The following is an 18,513-nucleotide window of genomic DNA, read 5'->3' on the forward strand; positions in this document are numbered from 1 at the left end:
GGAGAGAGGGATATTGGACAGTAACTCAAAGGCACATAGCTGTAATCATTTTACTCTTTTAAGCCTCTGACGAGGATGTTTCTAAGATTACTATGGCATATAGGTATTTGAAAGGAGGTTGCATTGGGGTTCTTCTACAGCAATTTTAGCTTTTGTTTTCTAAACCAAATGTCCATATTAGTACTTTACAAAAGGGAGTGAGAAAAATTGGGTGCCTAGAGAACATAATGACCTGCAATTGCTAGAACTATTGCTATTATTGTCCTTTTGGTGATATTAATGGTGTTCTTTCTTATCATCTTTTCCTCTTTACAAAAATAATTTGAAATAGTTTATGATGAAAGAAAAATGCAATAGGGCAGTTAAAATAAAAATCTATATAATACATGGGCAGGAAATTGGGGCAGATCATTAACTATTAAATGTGATGATGGCCAGGAATCTGTGGTATGATTGTCTCAAAATGGATTTGTCAGAAGAAAATGACTAAGGTAGAAGATTTTTTTCTTTATTTCTGATTGGGATTGATGAGTAGAGATAAAAGTATCTTAGAAGGCTGAATTGATATGGATAGTAGATACTGAAGTAATTGGAAAGTGAAGGCTAATGAATTTTTGGCAATCTGGTATGTTTCAAAATGGCTTTTACAGAAATCTTTTCAATAAGTCATTGTTTGTTGGTATAGCTACGCTTTGTTTTTTGTTCCTCACGCTGTTTATTTTTAACTCCTTCTAGGGAGAACGTGGATTTCCAGGCAGTCCCGGTTTTCCTGGTTTACAGGGTCCTCCAGTAAGTTATAAAATTTGGGATTATAATGAACACAGGAATTAACAGAAGAAGCAGAATTGTAGAAAGTGAGCTCAGTGCATTCATGTGGAACAAAGTAGTACATTTTGAAATACTAAACTAGAAGAGGATTTTTTAATATAAATTTATTTATTTATTTATTTGTTTGTTTATTTATTTATGGCTGTGTTGGGTCTTCGTTGCTGCACACAGGCTTTCTCTAGTTGTGGCGAGTGGGGGCTACTCTTTGTTGCGGGGCGCGGGCTCAGTAGTTGCGGCTCGCGGGCTCTAGAGCGCAGGCTCAGTAGTTGTGGCGCACGGGCTTAGTTGCTCTGCGGCATGTGGGATCTTTCTGGACCAGGGCTCGAACCCATGTCCCCTGCATTGGCAGGTGGATTCTTAACCGCTGTGCCACCAGGGAAGCCCAAGAAGAGGAATTTTTATAAAAGAAGTTAGTAATACACAGAGCTCTCTGCTCTGTAAAACTAAAGATTCTGTGGTATTTAATATAAATGTCATCTCTAAGTATCTTAAGATACCTTGTACTCAGAATGATCTTACAGTAGTCTATTCATTTGTGTTCTTTTGCTTGCTCCCCTCTCATGTATATAAAATAATCCCTTTTCTTTTTAATAATAGGGACCTCCTGGGATCCCAGGTATGAAGGTAAGCATCTCATGTTGGGAAGGTAAACATTTTGAATAAAATATTTAGAAAGCCTGCATCTTCAATCAGATAATGTCTCTGACTTCTGTCTTAAAATGGATGCTTCTAGAAGTTGTGCAGGTGCACATTTATGAGCTCTCCTTAAGTAGTCTCCTTTGTTCTCGTGGCTTTAAGTACCTTTTATGGGCTGATACACTTGCAAATGTGTATATCAGACTCACATTTCTTTTTTGATACCTTCCTCATTACATTTTTAAAATATTTATTTATTTATTTATTTGGCTGCACAGGATCTTAGTTGTGGCACGCGGGATCTTTGATTTTTAGTTGTGGCATGCGGACTCTTAATTGCGGCATGTGGGATCAAGTTCCCTGACCAGGGATAGAACCCAGGCCCCCTGCATTGGGAGCGCAGAGTCTCAGCCACTGGACCACCACAGTTGACCACCTGCTCCCTCTAGAAATATTCTTTCTCTCTGGCTTCTGAGACGCTACCTTTTCCTGATTTTTCTTATTCATCTCTGGTCATTCTGCAGTCTTCTGTGCAAGCTCATGTTATTCTATCCAGCAGGTATCAGGACACAGTCCTGACCCCTTCTTCTCTTCTATGCCTAGCAATATTATTAATGCTCATGTTATTGATTGCTGTCTAGTTATGGAACACCTACATTTCTTTGTCTAAAACAGAATTTTCTTCTGTGTTAGATGCATGTATTAAACAGCCTCCCTGACATCTCCACTCAGATATCTCCCAGGCATTCAAATTAACATGCTCAAAGTTAACCCAGACCCCCAAATGAACCTGTTCCTCCTGTTTTCCCTATCTCTAAAATTTGTATCACTATCATGTACACTTTTGCATGTATCAAAACCTGAGAGTTAGTATTTGCATTTTCTACTTCTTCACACAGCTCCTCATTCCATGCTATCTCTAAATACTGTTAATTTTGCTTGTAAAATATATCATAGATTGATCCACTTTTTTTCATTTCCACTGCCACCACACTAATCATAATGCCTCATCTGGACTAGGTAGTAGCCTCTTAACTAGTTTCTTTTTTCACACACCCTCACCTCCCAGCCTGATTTATTCTGTACAGAGCAGCCAAGAATGATCTTTTAAAAATGTCAATCAGTAATTTAATCTCCCTCCTTGTTATGAAGCACAGAACTTTTGGAGAAACCTTGAATCCCAGAAGAGAGGTTTTTGCTGCCTCCATGGCTCCTAATGCCAGACCTGGCTCTGTTTCTGGTGTGGGACAGCAAGACAGAATATTTGATTTGAATGACGTGTTTGCCAGCAAATAGATTGCCTTTCTATTGCATAATGTTATTTCATACCAAAAGATACAACAGTCCAAAAGCCATAATCCTAAATAATGTTGAGTCAGTATCAGTCAGGATATACTAAGAATATAAGAAGTTTCCGCATAATAAAGGACTCTCACAAAATGAAAAATATTTAATCTCCCTCCTTATAAACCTTCAAGGGCTTTCCACTGCATCTAGGATACAGTTCACATTCTTTTCCACTGCCTGTAAGACCTGCATGTTCTTGTCTTTGCCCCATATTCCAGCCGTATCTTAAACCACTTTTCCTTTGGCTCACTGATCACACCTGTCTGCATTAAGTTATTTGAATGTGCCCAAGCTCTTCTCTTTCTGGGTCCTTTGTTCATGCTGCTTACACTGCCTAATGCTCTTCTCCCATCTTCACCTGGCTGACTCCTTATTATCCTTTAGATCTCAGCATGAATGTTAACTTCATAGATTGCCCTTCTTTACTACCCAAACTAATTTCCTCCACTATTTCTTTTTTTTAGTTGAAATATATTTGATATATAACATTGTGTAAATTTAAGGTGTACAACATGTTAATTTGATACATTTATATTTTGTAATGTGATTGCCATTGTAACGATAGTTAGCCCCTCCATCACGTCACATAATTATCATTTCTTTTTAGTCCTCCACTGTTTCTTTTTTTTTTTAATTTATTTATTTTTGGCTGTGTTGGGTCTTTGTTGCTGCACGTGGGCTTTCTCTAGTTGCGGTGAGCGGGGGCTACTCTTCATTGGGGTGCATGGGCTTCTTATTGCAGTGGCTTCTCTTGTTGCAGAGCACGGGCTCTAGGCACACAGGCTTCAGTAGTTGTGGCTCACGGGCTCTAGAGCGCAGGCTCAGTAGTTGTGGTGCACGGGCTTAGTTGCTCTGCGGCATGCAGGATCTTCCCGGACCAGAGCTTGAACCCGTGTCCCCTGCATTGGCAGGCAGATTCTTAACTGCTGCATCACCAGGGAAGCCCTCCACTGTTTCTTTATCATGTACCATGTAGTTTTCCTTTATAGCCCTAAACAGAAAATTTTGTCATCTTATTTGTTTATGCATTATGGTCTGAATTTCCCCAGTATATTATTAGTACAATAAGAACAGAAGTCTTGTTTACATCTTCTTCACTACAAAGCATCCAAAGCCTAACATAATTCTTGGCAAATATTTATATTTAATAAATGTTTTTAATGAATGAGTAACTAAAGGTATGACAGGTTCTTAATAAATCGACTGTACTTCAGTGTACTCTGGCCACTTCCTCATTTTCCTTTAAAAGGTAAATTTATTCACGTTAATTACTGAGATTGCCTAATCTTTGGGGACACTTCTGTAACAGATTGAATTCTCAGATCACTTTTTTGTGTTCTTGCCAGTTTTCATGTATCATAACTATTACTTACAATTTCCATTGGTGATTTCTTTCAGGGAGAACCAGGAAGTATAATTATGTCATCACTGCCAGGGCCAAAGGGTAATCCAGGATTTCCCGGTCCTCCTGGAATACAAGTAAGCATCTGGTGATTTTCTTCTTTGCTGTACTGATTAAATCAGACCACAGCATCACTTTTTTATCCCCAGCCTTTAATACTCTCTATTTTAGTTATAGAAATTATCACTTGAGGTTTGATAGATATTGCAGGTACCTTGTACGTGAAAATAAAAGTATTCTGGACCAGGGAGAATTTTAAGAAGCGCTGCTTTGTTCTTTTAACTCTCAGTCCAGTTTCCATGGAAATTTTTGTTTTGGGGTTTTGCAGCAGAAATAGGCTTCTATATTCTTATTCCTATGCTGTGGGGATCAGTAGGGTGGTAGGAGTAAATGGTTTGATTAAAAATAAAAATTGTGGGTTTCCCATTTAAGATATTAGAAGACATAATTTGTAACATTATCAGTTATATATAACATGAACATATTTTGAAAGCTAAAAGAATAAAATTTATACATAGTGAACATCAAGTATAATCTTCAGAAAAATAGTCATGTCAGCCTACACATAACATACATGGAGGCAACAATAACTTTTGCGAATTTATAGATTAGGAAATTAATTTCTTGGGGTTTATTTTTCATGAAGATTGATCCCTTTGCCAAAAATAAAAATCAGTACTTTCTAGTATTTGATCACTAAGATACAATTTCAGGAACTTTCTTCATTAGCCGCCTTCTCATTCCATACTTGATATAACCCATCCATATGTTCTTAAGTACTCCCAATCTTTTATCTCTTATAAATTTGTATTATTGTTATATTTGAAAATATCAGAATACATGCAAAATATATGTAGGTTATGAAGCATAACAACCAAATGAACACTTATGGACCCAACACAGTGTTTAAGAACTAGAACATTACAAATAATTTTGAATCAACCTGTGGTTTCCTTGGCAGCCACATCCTTCTGCAATCTCCCTAGATGTGACTACCATTCTGGGTTTTCCATTGCTTCTTAACAATAGTTTTACTTACTAAAAAGAGTATTTAGCTTTTGAAATAATACAAAATTTATGTGTAGTTTTCTCCAACTTTTTCTATTTGATATGTTAAGATTCATCCATATTATTGTATGTGGCTGTAGTTCATTCAGTTTCACTTCCGTATAACAGTCCTCGCTTGAATATACTAGAATTTGTTTCTCTGATCTCCTATTGTTGGATATTTGGGTTGTTTTGAGATTTTTTTAAATTACAGAATAATCCAGGATTTATACCTAGATATAAAATTACTAGATTTCAGGGCAGTCAAAATTTCAACTCCTTAAGATGCCAAACTGTGTTCCAAAACAGTTACATCATTCCCTTACCTTTTGTCCCAGTTATTCTCACTTCCTTCTTTGTCTTTAATCTTATTTATTTTTATTTTAAAATTAGAGAAGCCACCTTGAATCTAGTAGCCTTTCCCTTCCCATTTCTAGCATAAAAGCCCCACTAAATGCCCATCGTTATTGCTTTATATTTTAAAACTTCCTTACTATGTGTTTGTCCCACATTTGTTACGTACCACTGTAAAACATAAGTTTTCTAATGCACCCATTTTGTTTAGTTGAATTTCTTTATAGTTATTTAATGCTTTTATTCTTCTACATTTTAAAATTCTGCTTATAACACTTCAGAATTATAGAAATGTACAACAGAATTCTGGCAACTGAAGTTAGAATTTCATCCATTTAGTTCTTTATACAATACAGTGAGACTTTTTTTTCTCATCCTTTTCTTTACTTCCTTTGTAACAGGGCCCAGCTGGTCCCACTGGTATACCAGGGCCAATTGGTCCCCTAGGACCACCAGGTTTGATGGTAAGGTTGCTTCTGTAATTTCATTTCTCCTTTTCTTTTGATTTCTTTCACAAATATTAATATTATTTGTATTACTTGAAAGTATAATGTATTTATAGTGTTCATGATCTATAGTTTTCTTAAATTTTCTTATTTATGGGAGATTTTACAGTGTTACGGTGAACAATATATATGCTAAGTAATAGCTCCATTTTATAGATGGAAAAAATGAAGTACACAAAAGGAAAGATTTAAAATATTTTGTCAGTTCTGGCCATCTTATGAAGTCTTCTAAGGCAGTTCTTTAGTCACTTGATGAAATATGTTTCTTCAAGCTGTGGTTTGCTGTTAAAGAGGTATTCACAAAACAGGTATTCACAAAAAAAATTGGCTCTCATTTCTTAAGGACCTGTAACAAAACAGTAGGATTGGTGAGGGTAGTGAATCACTGTGCAATGGGATAAGGATTGGTATTCCCCAGGAAAGAAGCAAAAACTTATAAAGACCCTGAATGTGCAACCAGTTCTCTTACTTTACTACCTGTATGGTCACTTACATTTTCTACTCTAATAAATTGTAAGTACTTTTACCCCTGAAATACTTAGATTTCATTCAAGTCATGTTTTAGACTTAGAGCTCTGCTGTTGCCCTCTTAAAAGGGCAAGAAAATTGTACTTCAGTCAAAGTAATTTCTCATATGCCACTCTATCGCTCATCTACCATATATTTAAGTGACAGTTTTCATTATACCTTTATAGAGTGTACATTTTTGCTTGTGACAATTGGTCCTCTATTCATGAATGAAGGAAATAACGTTCGATAAATACTAGAAGATCTATCAGAAAAAGATTGTGATTTTGTCTTTTTTATAAATCTTTAGGAGAGGATTAGAAAACCTCTGAGTTTAGTTTGTTTTAGTTGTAGGTGTCTTGCAAAACATGAGATTCTGGACCATGGCACTTTTTCCTAACTCTGTTATTTACAACCTTGGCCTACCCTAGGTGTATTGTTACACCTTGAATTTCGTTAACTCTTGTGACCACATAACAGATTCACTCTGTGCTTCTTAATGTCCCTGCAATTAACCCTGATTCAACAGATGAAGCAAAGTCTTAGAAATGCCACCAAGGTACAATATGTAAATAAATAGGTCAGCTGACATCAAGAAGTGATATACTTGGGCAGACAAATGCCAATTTAACTTTTCAAACCTTGAAACATTCTCAAGTATACAAAGATTATATAAAATAAAACTGGACCAAAAAAGTAAACACATGCTTTTTAGAACTAGACAGTTAATTGTCTTATGGTACCTAAATTTAACCTATAATTCTGATACGATAAATTTGATGTTTGTTGAGATTAATTTTTGTATTGATTTTTGGCACGAGTGTTACTCCTCTGCCTCTACCCATCCTTGCATTTCTTCCCCCACCCACTTGTAGCCTGTCATGAGAAGTCTCCACAATTATCTAGTTTCTTTAGATCAATTTAAATGTGTGTCTCTGACTAGAAAGCAATGAGAAAAACCCCCAGGAAATATTACTTTGAAGGGCTTTTTCAGTCCTCACTTTTTATGAAACCAAATAATTTTTTAATATACTCATTAATATAACACTTTTTTCCCTTTTCTGTGTCTTTTATTCTTAGGGCCCTCCTGGCCCACCAGGACTTCCAGGACCAAAGGTAGTTTTCTTTTTTTTTTTACATCTTTTATTTGGTGTGGATTATTTTTGTTATTGTCAATGAGGTTTTAAATTGAAATCTTTCTCTTCAGGGGAATATGGGCTTAAATTTCCAGGGACCCAAGGGTGAGAAGGTGAGTAAAGAAGAAAGTTGCTTATTTAGCCCTCATTTTTTTCCTGTCATAGTCATTTGAACTTGTGGTTTTGCTTCCTGCAACTGTCTTAGCTTACATGTTATATTATTGTCTGTTTAAACTATGAAATATCACTTTATTATTTTATCTTGAAAACAGGGTGAGCAAGGTCTTCAGGGCCCCCCTGGGCCACCTGGGCAGATCAGTGAACAGAAAAGACCAATTGATGTAGAGTTTCAGAAAGGAGATCAGGTGAGTATGTAGGGAGGAAATCAATGAATATCTTGCTATGAAAGTAGCATTGCATTAAAATGCATTACAAGCTGGAATAAGGTTATATGTGAAAGTCCTTTTAAAATAACAAGTATTTGAGATAATTAAAATTTTAAAGTAGCTTGATTGAGATATACTTTATATACCATACAATTCACCCATTTAAAGGGCACAATTACATATTTTTTTAGTATATTCACAGGGTGGTGAAACCACCACTACAATTTAATTTTAGAACATTCTCATGAGCCCCCTCCAGCAAAACCCCATACCAGTTAGTTATGACTCCCCATTTCTCCCCAAACTCTCGAGCCCTGGGCAACCACCAATCTAATTTTTGGCTCTGTAGATTTGCTTATTTTGGACATTTTGTATAAATGGAATCATACAATATACGGTCTTCTCTGTCTGGTTTCTTTTACTTATTATAATGTTTTCAAGTTCATCCATGTTGTAGCATGTATTGGTACTTTGTTCATTTCTATGGCTGAATAATATTCCTATGTGTGTATATTCCACATTTTATTTTTTAATTCAACAGTTGATGGGCACTTGGATTTTTCTCCATTTTTGGCTATTATGAATAATACCTTTATATACAAAATCAAGTCATGGTAAGATAGATTGTCATTGTTTTAGATGACTCTACATTTCACTGATATGCGGGGAGAAAGATGGTATTACTCTATAAAATCTTGTCATTTTTAGAAATAATTTTCTGATACATTGCTTCTACTGGAGTAGATGAGGGGATCAAACACATCTTTTATAGAATAGTGGCTCACCCTTCAACAGAGTGTGTGCATTGTTGTTTCACTTAAATGCTAATAAGAAAGTTAAGAATAAAGGACAAATTATACTGAAACTCTACCATCAATATATATTGGGCCATTTAAATCTCTGCCAAAATGTATGTGTGTTATATAGCTCCCAAATCTCCAAGTTTTAGGTACCCTTGCTTTTTATAAAATATTTTATAAGAATAAAAAATCATTAATACTTTTGGGACTTCCCTGGTGGCGCAGTGGTTAAGAATCCGCCTGCCAATGCAGGGGACAGGGGTTCGAGCCCTGGTACGGGAAGGTCCCACATGCCATGGAGCAACTAAGCCCGGGTGCCACAACTACTGAGCCTGCGCTCTAGAGCCCGCAAGCCACAACTGAGTCTGCGTGCCACAATTACTGAAGCCCGCACATCTAGAACCTGTGCTTCACAACAAGAGAAGCCACCGCAATGAGAAGCCCTAGCACCGCAACGAAGAGTAGCCCCTGCTTGCCGCAACTGGAGAAAGCCTGCGTGCAGCAACAAAGACCCAGCACAACCCAAAATAAAATAAATAAACTAAAAAAAATCATTAATACTTTAATTTGAAGTGTTTTCTTGCTATTTACCTCAAAACTTGGCTTGTCCTAAAAATTAGCTGAAATGAGCAAAGATGGCTCTAGATTTTTTGCCTAGTAGATTTCAACTTTGAATTTGAAACATCTTATTATCTTTGGTTATATTACGTGAGTTTATAGTTCAGCTTGTTAAAAGTGTTCCTAGCTAGCTCTAGTACTAACTGTATTTATATTGCTTTCCTTCTCCCTACTACTGCATAGGGACTTCCTGGTGACCAAGGGCCTCCTGGACCTCCAGGGATACGTGGTCCTCCAGTAAGTAACCTAAAATTCTTTAGCATCATTTAATGTAAATTGATATTGACACATAGTACTCCATGAACCAATGTAAAATTACTTTTGTGTGTACAGGGTTCTCCAGGTGGTGTGAAAGGTGAGAAGGGTGAGCAAGGAGAGCCTGGCAAAAGAGTAAGTGTTACGGCTACTAATACTCTTTGCAAAAAATTTTAAATGTGTCTATGTATGTGTGTGCGCCTGCCGGTGCACATGCACATGTATGTCATTTTCTTTTTTTCCTCTTAAATCCTGCTTTCATTGCCTCAAAATGTCATGACTGACATATTCATTTATTTATTATAACACTGAAGTCCGAAAAGTCTACTTAAGAGAGTCCCAGGCAGGAAAAAGCTTGTTATATTCTTTAACCTTATATTTCCAAATAACAAATATATATTCTTACATTTCCTTGAATCCTATAGGGTAAACCGGGCAAAGATGGAGAGAATGGCCAACCAGGAATTCCAGTGAGTATTTAAAGTCTATCCCTTCCCTCAAAAAAAAAATGGCAACATTTGTACATGTTGGTAAAGAAGCAGGATAGCAAAGAAGCTTGGCTTTGGAAGTAGTTTAAATGAATGGAAATTTTGCTTTCTTTCTTTTCTGAATGTGAATTTGAAATTTCTCTGTTTTTCAAGACAGATTTTTGTCAGGTTTACTGAGATATAATTTGTATACAGTAAAATGAACCATTTTTAGTGTACAGTTCTGTGTATTTTGCTAAACACGTACAGTTGTGTAATGATCTCCATAATAAAAAATAGTTCCGTCCCCTCAAAAGTTCCCTCACGATCCTTTGTAGCTATTCCCTGCCCTTCCCCAAAGCCCCTGGAAACAACTGATCTGTTCTCCATCCCTATAATGCTGCCTATTCCAGAGTGGCATATAAATGGAGTCATATTGTGTATAGCTTTTTGAATCAGAATTCTTTCATATAGCATAACGCACTGTACTGTATATCAGTAGTTCATTAACTTTTAATTGCTGACCATTATGTGGTTATATGGATGTACCAAGGTTTGTTTATGCATTTACCCATTGAAGGATATTTTGGTTGTTTCCGGTTTGGGCCATCAGGAATAAACTGCTAAAACATTCCCATACTATTTTTTGTGTGAATGCAAGTTTTTTCAGTAAAAGTTTTGACATATAATTCTAATTGCTACCAAAAAAAGAGGAAAATAAAATATGCAAGTCCAGGAACACTATTTCAGGCAGCCTCAGTTTCAAGAGTATCCACCATAGATGTTAAAAGAGGTTTTCCAGGACAGATAGAAAATTTGATGGAATTTGGAGACTATTCTGAAGGAAAGGGAACATTCTTAACAAGACTGGAAGTTATAAAGTCAGATAAATTGATTTCCAGATGATTTTCCTAAACAGGCAGTCCTCAGCTTATAAACTCTAGATTCACCAATGGCTTAAACATATAAAATGGCATAAGGTGGGGTTAAATTCAGGGCCCCAGTTACTGGCTTCCTTTGGAACAGTGATTTAGGCAGCCATGATGTTCAGCAATTCCCTCTGATTGTTTTTGACTGATATCCCCAGGGAAAACGCTTTTGTCTGTTTGCACTGGGAGAACTAAAATTAGGTCAAATAAACATAGCCATGCAAGTGGGATCTTTTTGGGAACCACCAGACAGGTCAAAAATGACAATTCTCTGGGAATGGGGCTTTGAAGAAGCTTCAACCTGGTTCTTTCCCTTCCAGTTGCTGCTGTGCTGCTGGTTTTTACCTTGATTGTGAGCTGTTGGTTTTCAAGGCTACTGCGGAGCTGAGGAAGTGTGATGGGAATAGAGCCACAAACCTCTGTGTTCTCACCAAGATTCAATCTTTTATTTTTTTTCAAGAAACACTTCCTGGATTGCTGCAAGCCTTTGGTTAATTTCTAGAGTTCTAAAAAGGTTGACTCTGACCATTTTTGCAAGTGTCCTTGTTGCTTTCATGGAGGAGAGGATTTTTGGAGGTCCTAATTACTCCACCATTTTTGCTGATGTCACTCTGTCTTCCATGTTTTAAAGGGTTTGCCTGGTGATCCTGGTTACCCTGGTGAACCAGGAAGGGATGGAGAAAAGGTAAGAATTTTAACACTTTGAAGTGACTGGTTTTATTCCAGTTAGTACAATCCTTTTCTTGCCCGAGTTATAAATGAAAAAATTCTAAATAACTAGCTTTTGTATTCAAAACATACCTTCTTTATCCATCTTTTGGTGTTGCTCCCTTTTCTGTTATACCAGTTCCTCTAAATTTTCACTCACTATCCTAAATCACAGTCCATGTGATAGAAATACATGGAATAATGTTTAACTTTAGCATTTCCATTGTTAAAAGTTGATGCCTTTGCTTTGAGCATGTATCGGCAAAACTTTTGTTCTCCAGAAAGAGGATTCAGCACTATTTTAGTCAGGTCCTCATACTAAAAAGGCTTATATAGTTGTGAATTTAGAATGTTGCCACTAAACATTTCCATTCTCTATGCAGTTATTGTCTGGAAGTCTGTGGCTAATTCTTTGTTGTTTTTTTCATTTGGCTATGCAGCCTGACTGAAGTCATTTATTTAGCAGCCTATTTTAAAAGTGACTTTGAAAGAATGTATGAAGCACACAGTTCTCCTATTTATAGCAAATCACAAAATATCCAGTTTTCCAATCTCTCTGATCTTTAATTGCTTTCTATGAAAACCAAAACTGAAAAGCTTTGTTCTGCAGGCAAGGAGGGAAAGGTGTTACAAACTTGAATGTACCCAGAGGGCACACGTTTTAATGGTGGTTTATCTCTAAACTAGATCCAAGTTCTAGCTTGGCTTTAGAGGCACAGCTAGAATAAAGGAAGACAATAAATACTCAGAGAATAGAATTTTGTTTTTCTAGTGTAAGTAAAGTTATAGGATAGAGTATCTTCTTAAACTAAAAGGCGTTTATAGATAGATGAAAGGTTCCTATGAGCAAGTCTAGAATGAGAACAGAGGTGTGAGAGAGATATCTATTCTTGGGTCTTGGCCAGTAGAGTAACAGTTGAATACTGTGTTCTTCAGCTGTTGTAGCTACTGGTTAAGGGTAAACAGTTTTGTCTGAATTTGTCTTTCATTAGATTCTAAGAGCAAAGTCACAAAAGTAATTATGATTTATTAACTGTTCCTGATGATAGTTAAGTCCATCAGCTCTAAAATATCTGTCACTGATGGAAATGACACTCAATTTATGCCGTTGACAAGTTTTTTGAAAAGGAACATGGCTAAATGTAAAAAACAAAAATGTAATGATTATAGCTGATTCTAGTGCTACAAGTTTGTAAATCAGCATCTTCTTTATAGAGTATTTATAGTTTGCTGGAAAATAGGAATTTTAAAATCAAAGGATGTTACAGCTAGACATACCTTAGAAGTCTGGTCTATATATAAGGCAGAAAAGTTAGTTGATTTAGTCAGCATCATAGAGCTTGTAAATCTGAGACAACATCACAGGTCTTCCTAGGCTTAGCTAAGTACTGTTTCATTACCTCATTTTGTATTTCTCTTTGAGATATTTTATTATGGATTTCTGGGTCTTTATGAAACATAGTTATCTGTTATATCTTTGAGAAAATTGATGTTTTCATGTGATTTTTACTAACCTGTTTTACAATTGTATTGAACAGGGCCAAAAAGGTGACATTGGCCCAACTGGGCCTCCTGGACTTGTAAGTTTTTTGTTTCAGTTTTTATTTATTAAATTTATTAGTGCATTTTAATTTTCATGTTTTAATTATATACTCCGTAACTTTTCCTCATAGAACACAAAATTCCAAGATCAACTTTTCCTGGCTTAAAAGTCTTTACATCCGAAACTTCAGTGATGCTGACCTCAAAGTCTTTGTATTGTTCTGCCTGTATATTACTTCTCCATAATAAAGGTCCAAAATTACGGCATTAGGTTGTTTTGCATCTTGATTGCCAAATCATTTCTCAAGTAACCAGCAGGTGGTGCAAGTGTTGCTTACAAAGTTTCAAAAAAAGAAAGTGTTGAGGAACTAGGAGATTGGTCCTTTCCCCTGCAGAGCTCAGGGGAAAGATGGATTTGGTCTTAATAGGTTTTCTCAATTTGTAATTGTCTGATTCACACCTCTTTCTTCCCTGAGTGTGTGCTTTCTAGGAGCTCTTAATCAGAAATGTAGGAAACTGCTCTGTAAAAGAATACTTGAGGGGTTTACAAATCTTCTGTCATGTTTGCATTCACCCTGAAATTCTAGTCAAATATATTTTCATTCTTATTAAGAATAAAATGTCACTGTTGCAGTTGACATATTGGTTTTACTATCATTGAAATTTGCTAAGACTTGACTTTAGGCTGCACTGAAGCTGCAAAGGGTCAAGTGCCATAAAACCTATATGTTCAGACATTTGAATAACATTAATTATTTTTGTCCATAGTGAGTATCAGATATTGATACTTGGTACTTTACCAAATCTAATGAGGAGGTACTTAAAGAAGATCTTAGACAATTTTTATTCACTTTCATTTTTAAATCAGAGTTTTACTTCTCTAAGAAGCAATTTCTCTGAAAAATGAAATAAAATTTTGATGAACATCAGAAGAAATGGAAATTTTGAAAGTGCAATCCAATCCAACAGCTCACTTCCCCTTTTGAACTACTATCCCAATTCTAGGTCCCACAAATTTCAGTGTCCATTTGTCTGAATATTTCTTATATCTAAAAGAGCCAGGATAAATATCTCACTTTGCCAGTAGGTGATGATTTCTGTCTCAAACTGATAGTTTCTTAAATGTAAAGCTTACTTTACCTTTATAGCTCTATGAAGTTAATTTATTTATATTTAGATTATTTAATGTAAAATTATTTAGGCATAAGGGTCTAAGAAGATAGAAAGGGAATGATCAGCTAGTTGATTTTAATTAATAAAGCCTTCCTGGTAGAGATGTGTTTTCTTTTTTTTTTTAAGAAGAAGAAATAAATATGGGTTGACAAAGAGAAAGATTGGGGGAAGGCATTATAGATGTTTAGAATGGCATATTCAAAGGCAAAAGCAGGAATCTGCAAGATGCATGAAGTGGTTATAATCAGATCTCACTCTCCTAAAAGGTCATTCAGGACGTGAAACAGGTGAGAGGGGTATTGGGAGTGAGAAGTAACTTGACAGAGTCCAGGGTTAAAAGTGACATCAGATATAGTAAGAAGTAGTGAACAATTTTGAATCCTTTAACAGGATAAGTAACACAGAAAAATTGGTTCTTGAGGAAGTGTGTCCAAGTAGTAGATTTGGATTAAATGGGACAAGCTCGGAGTTGCTTCTGTTAGTCCAAGTGTAAGGTAAGGATAGAAGCTGTTGCAACAAGAAAGAAGGGGACACGCTGGAGAGACATTTTTAGTAAAGAATTATCAGGCTTAGGTGATTGGAATGAATCGAATGTGAATTATAAGATAAGAGACATCAAACATAATTCTAGCTCTGTAAGTCTGGGGCTCAGGAGAGTGGTAATATTAGTACTGGCATTGAACATTTTCTAATCTGTTGAAGCATAGAAGTAGTATAGAATATGACTCACAGTCTTCGTAAGTAGTCTTGATGATTTTGCATCTGAACACTTTGTGACAATGATACACTGTAATCATATATAGCTGCTAGGTTATTTTCAGAAGAACAAGTCTCTTCCTCTTTGAATTCCTTTATTTTTTTCTTTCATAATAAAGGTGATTCCTAGGCCTGGAACTGGTGTAACTGTAGGAGAAAAAGGAAACATTGGGTTACCTGGCTTGCCTGGAGAAAAAGGAGAGCGAGGATTTCCTGGAATACAGGGTCCACCTGGCCTTCCTGGACTTCCAGGTAAAAGAGACTGTGCTGTACTTAATAGCCCTGAATTTATAGTATCTTTACTAATCCAAGTATACAGCATTATCATACTAGTTCCAGGGTGAGCATGGCAAGGAAGACAGAGGTATTTTTTAATTGACAGAAACTTCTCAACTCTTACTATAGCTTTTCTTACCTGTTTTCTTACCAAGTTTCTTACCTGTACTTTAAAAAAAAAAAGAAAAAAGCAAAGTTACTTGAATAGTGTCCTTTTACCCTAAAAAAATACCATTTCTACCTTTTGTTATTAATAAATTATACCAAACAGTACTATGATCCAAAAAGTAATCATTATACCTTTCATGCTGTTATGAAAGGGAACATTGTGCTAATAATGCCTAGTTATATAAGATTTACTGTATTTTTATATAGGAAATAGCACTATCCACTTAGAATTCCAGAAACATCTACCTAGAAATCCCCATGGTGATTTTGCTGTGCAGTAAAATCTTGGAGCTCAATACTGAGTTTTATGTCATTCCTCTGTTGAAGATACACAGTATAGTAGAGCATTTCTAATTTGGCCACAAACTGAGCAGTACCCTTGTTTAGCATGTTTATTTGGATGTTCTGTGAAATGAGGTGATAGTAAGGATTTAAAACATCTACAGTATCTGTCACACATACATGTATAATAAATTATGGTTACTTTTCCTTCAAAAATATTTGGCTAATGAAATATTACCATGATGAGATGAGTGACACTCAGTGTTCCTCCCAAGGAGAAAGAGAATAAATTGTGGGTCCCATTTCGCTCTAAGTATGCACTTTGGATTTCGAACTTTAAGGTAATGGACTAAACACATACTGTGTCTGGAAAATTGAGATAAGGAATTCTCCAAGGATGTAGCAGAAAAGTTAAAGTGTTAGATAGTATGAAATAAAATTTAAGACGCACAAAGGATAAACCTAGAAGTCCCAAAATCCAGCATGAAGGAGTTCAAGGAGAGAATAGGACAAGAAGCAATATTTGAAAAATTAATGGCTGAGAACTTCTTTCTATTAAAAAATGATTCCCTGTGAAAAGGCTTATGAATTACGAAGCAAAAGTAAAATAATAATACAAAAATACGTAACTAGACAAATTTTAGGGACATTTTAGAATTTAAGGGTAAAAAGAAATTCTTAAAAACTGAGAGCAAAGGCAGATCACCTACAAAACAGTGAGAATAAGAGGAGGATAATGGAGCACATTTTCAAAGTAATAAGGAAAAATAACTATGAATTTGAGATTCTATATTACATCAAACTATCATCCTAGTGTGAAGATGGGATGCTTAGAAAGTTTACTACCTCCAGATCTTCTCTGAAATAGTTACTGGAGGTTTTACTTCAAGAAGAAGATAATGAATTCAGGATGAAGTTGGCGGTGGGGGTGGGTAAGATACAAGAACCAGTGGTTAGGAAAGATATTGATAAAGTATTTTAAGTCTAAATAAGTATGGATCATAAAAAATAACAGAAGTATTTTAAGTAGCAATATGGAAGTATAATTGTACACATGACTAACACAGGATATGGACGTACAGAGAGAATGGGGAAGTGAATGATAAGGTTTTTTGTCTTGTTAGAGGGAGAGAATATAAATATTATTAACTCTCTAAGTTTTTCGAAAAATATAAGTTTTAGTACATAGGTTAAACATTTTAATAGTAACCACTAGAAAAGAATAGAAATAATATACATTACTTACTTGTTGAGGAAAGAAGATGACCAAAAAGCTGGATCTATGTCACACAAATTAGGATTGGGACAAAACAGACACAGATAAACCTGAATAAATAGAAAAAAATAAATAAAATGACAAGAAGAAGTTAAAAATAAATCAGCAACTCCAATAAATGTGAAAGGACTAAACACTGATTAGTAGACAAAAACTAAAATAAGATTAGAATTAAAATATCTGTATGCTGTGCACAGTAGACATATCTAAAGTAAAACAACATAGAAATTTTGAAAATAAAGCAATGGGAAGATATTAAGCAAATGCTACCAAAGGAAAGCTGGTTTAGCAATTCCAATACAGTATGAAATAGAATTCAATGAAAAAATGCATTAAAAAACAGATATTTCACGTGGATAAATAGACAACTTATACCACAGTGATATAAAGGTCACTAAACTTAGGCATCTAAAAATATAGCTTTGAATATGTAAAATGAAAACTGATAAACTACAAGGGATAATTTGGCAACTCCCCAATATATCAAGTAAGTGAAAAATAAAAAGGATACAAATGATTTGAGCAGCACAATTAAGCTGTATTTATGGGGGAGAGAGAAAACCTGTGTGTGCAGCAGAGAATGTACATTCTTTTCAAACACACATGAAGCATTTATAGAAATTGACTCTATTAGACCAGAAAAAATCTTGTAAAATTATATGCGGGCCATGCTCTGTGACCACAGTGAAATGAAGTCAGAAATTAACAACAAAAAGCACCAAATATTTGTATATTAAAGTGCATATTTCTAAATAACTCTAGAGGTAAAGAGAATACAGAAATGGAGATGACGAACTACTAAATGCTAAATAAACAACCCATATCAAAACTCATGGTACCCTTAATTTATCACAAAATTAGAGATACTGAAAATAAATGCGCTAAGTTGGAAAAATAATAAGAAATAAAACAAGCACGTGCCATTTGCAGCAACATGCGTGGACCTAGAGATTGTCATACTGAGTGAAATAAGTCAGACAGAGGAAGACAAATATCATATGATAGCGCTTATATGTGGAATCTAAAAACAGGCTACCAATGAACTTATCTACAAAACAGAAATAGAGCTACAGATGTAGAAAACAAACTTACGGTTATCAGGGGGCAAAGGCGG

General features: G+C 35.4%; 1 protein-coding gene across 5 annotated transcripts in view; it reads left to right on the forward strand.

The window, feature by feature from the left end:
- Positions 1-18,513, forward strand: part of COL4A5 (collagen type IV alpha 5 chain) — a 223,845-nt gene that overhangs the window by 119,340 nt on the left and 85,992 nt on the right. For 4 of the 5 annotated variants that reach the window (XM_029241156.1, XM_029241158.1, XM_029241157.1 and 1 more), the window contains exons 7-19: positions 736-789; positions 1,426-1,452; positions 4,210-4,290; positions 6,016-6,078; positions 7,708-7,743; positions 7,835-7,876; positions 8,036-8,128; positions 9,751-9,804; positions 9,901-9,957; positions 10,248-10,292; positions 11,850-11,903; positions 13,465-13,506; positions 15,517-15,649. In XM_029241156.1, coding sequence (XP_029096989.1) covers positions 736-789; positions 1,426-1,452; positions 4,210-4,290; positions 6,016-6,078; positions 7,708-7,743; positions 7,835-7,876; positions 8,036-8,128; positions 9,751-9,804; positions 9,901-9,957; positions 10,248-10,292; positions 11,850-11,903; positions 13,465-13,506; positions 15,517-15,649 — 781 coding nt within the window. The remainder of the gene's footprint in view (positions 1-735; positions 790-1,425; positions 1,453-4,209; positions 4,291-6,015; positions 6,079-7,707; positions 7,744-7,834; positions 7,877-8,035; positions 8,129-9,750; positions 9,805-9,900; positions 9,958-10,247; positions 10,293-11,849; positions 11,904-13,464; positions 13,507-15,516; positions 15,650-18,513) is intronic. The other variant, XM_029241160.1, reaches the window with a different exon arrangement.

This window comes from Monodon monoceros, unplaced genomic scaffold (genome assembly GCF_005190385.1).
Source record: "Monodon monoceros isolate NGI ecotype Baffin Bay Population unplaced genomic scaffold, NGI_Narwhal_1 Super_Scaffold_22, whole genome shotgun sequence".
NCBI classification, from domain to species: Eukaryota; Metazoa; Chordata; class Mammalia; order Artiodactyla; family Monodontidae; genus Monodon; species Monodon monoceros.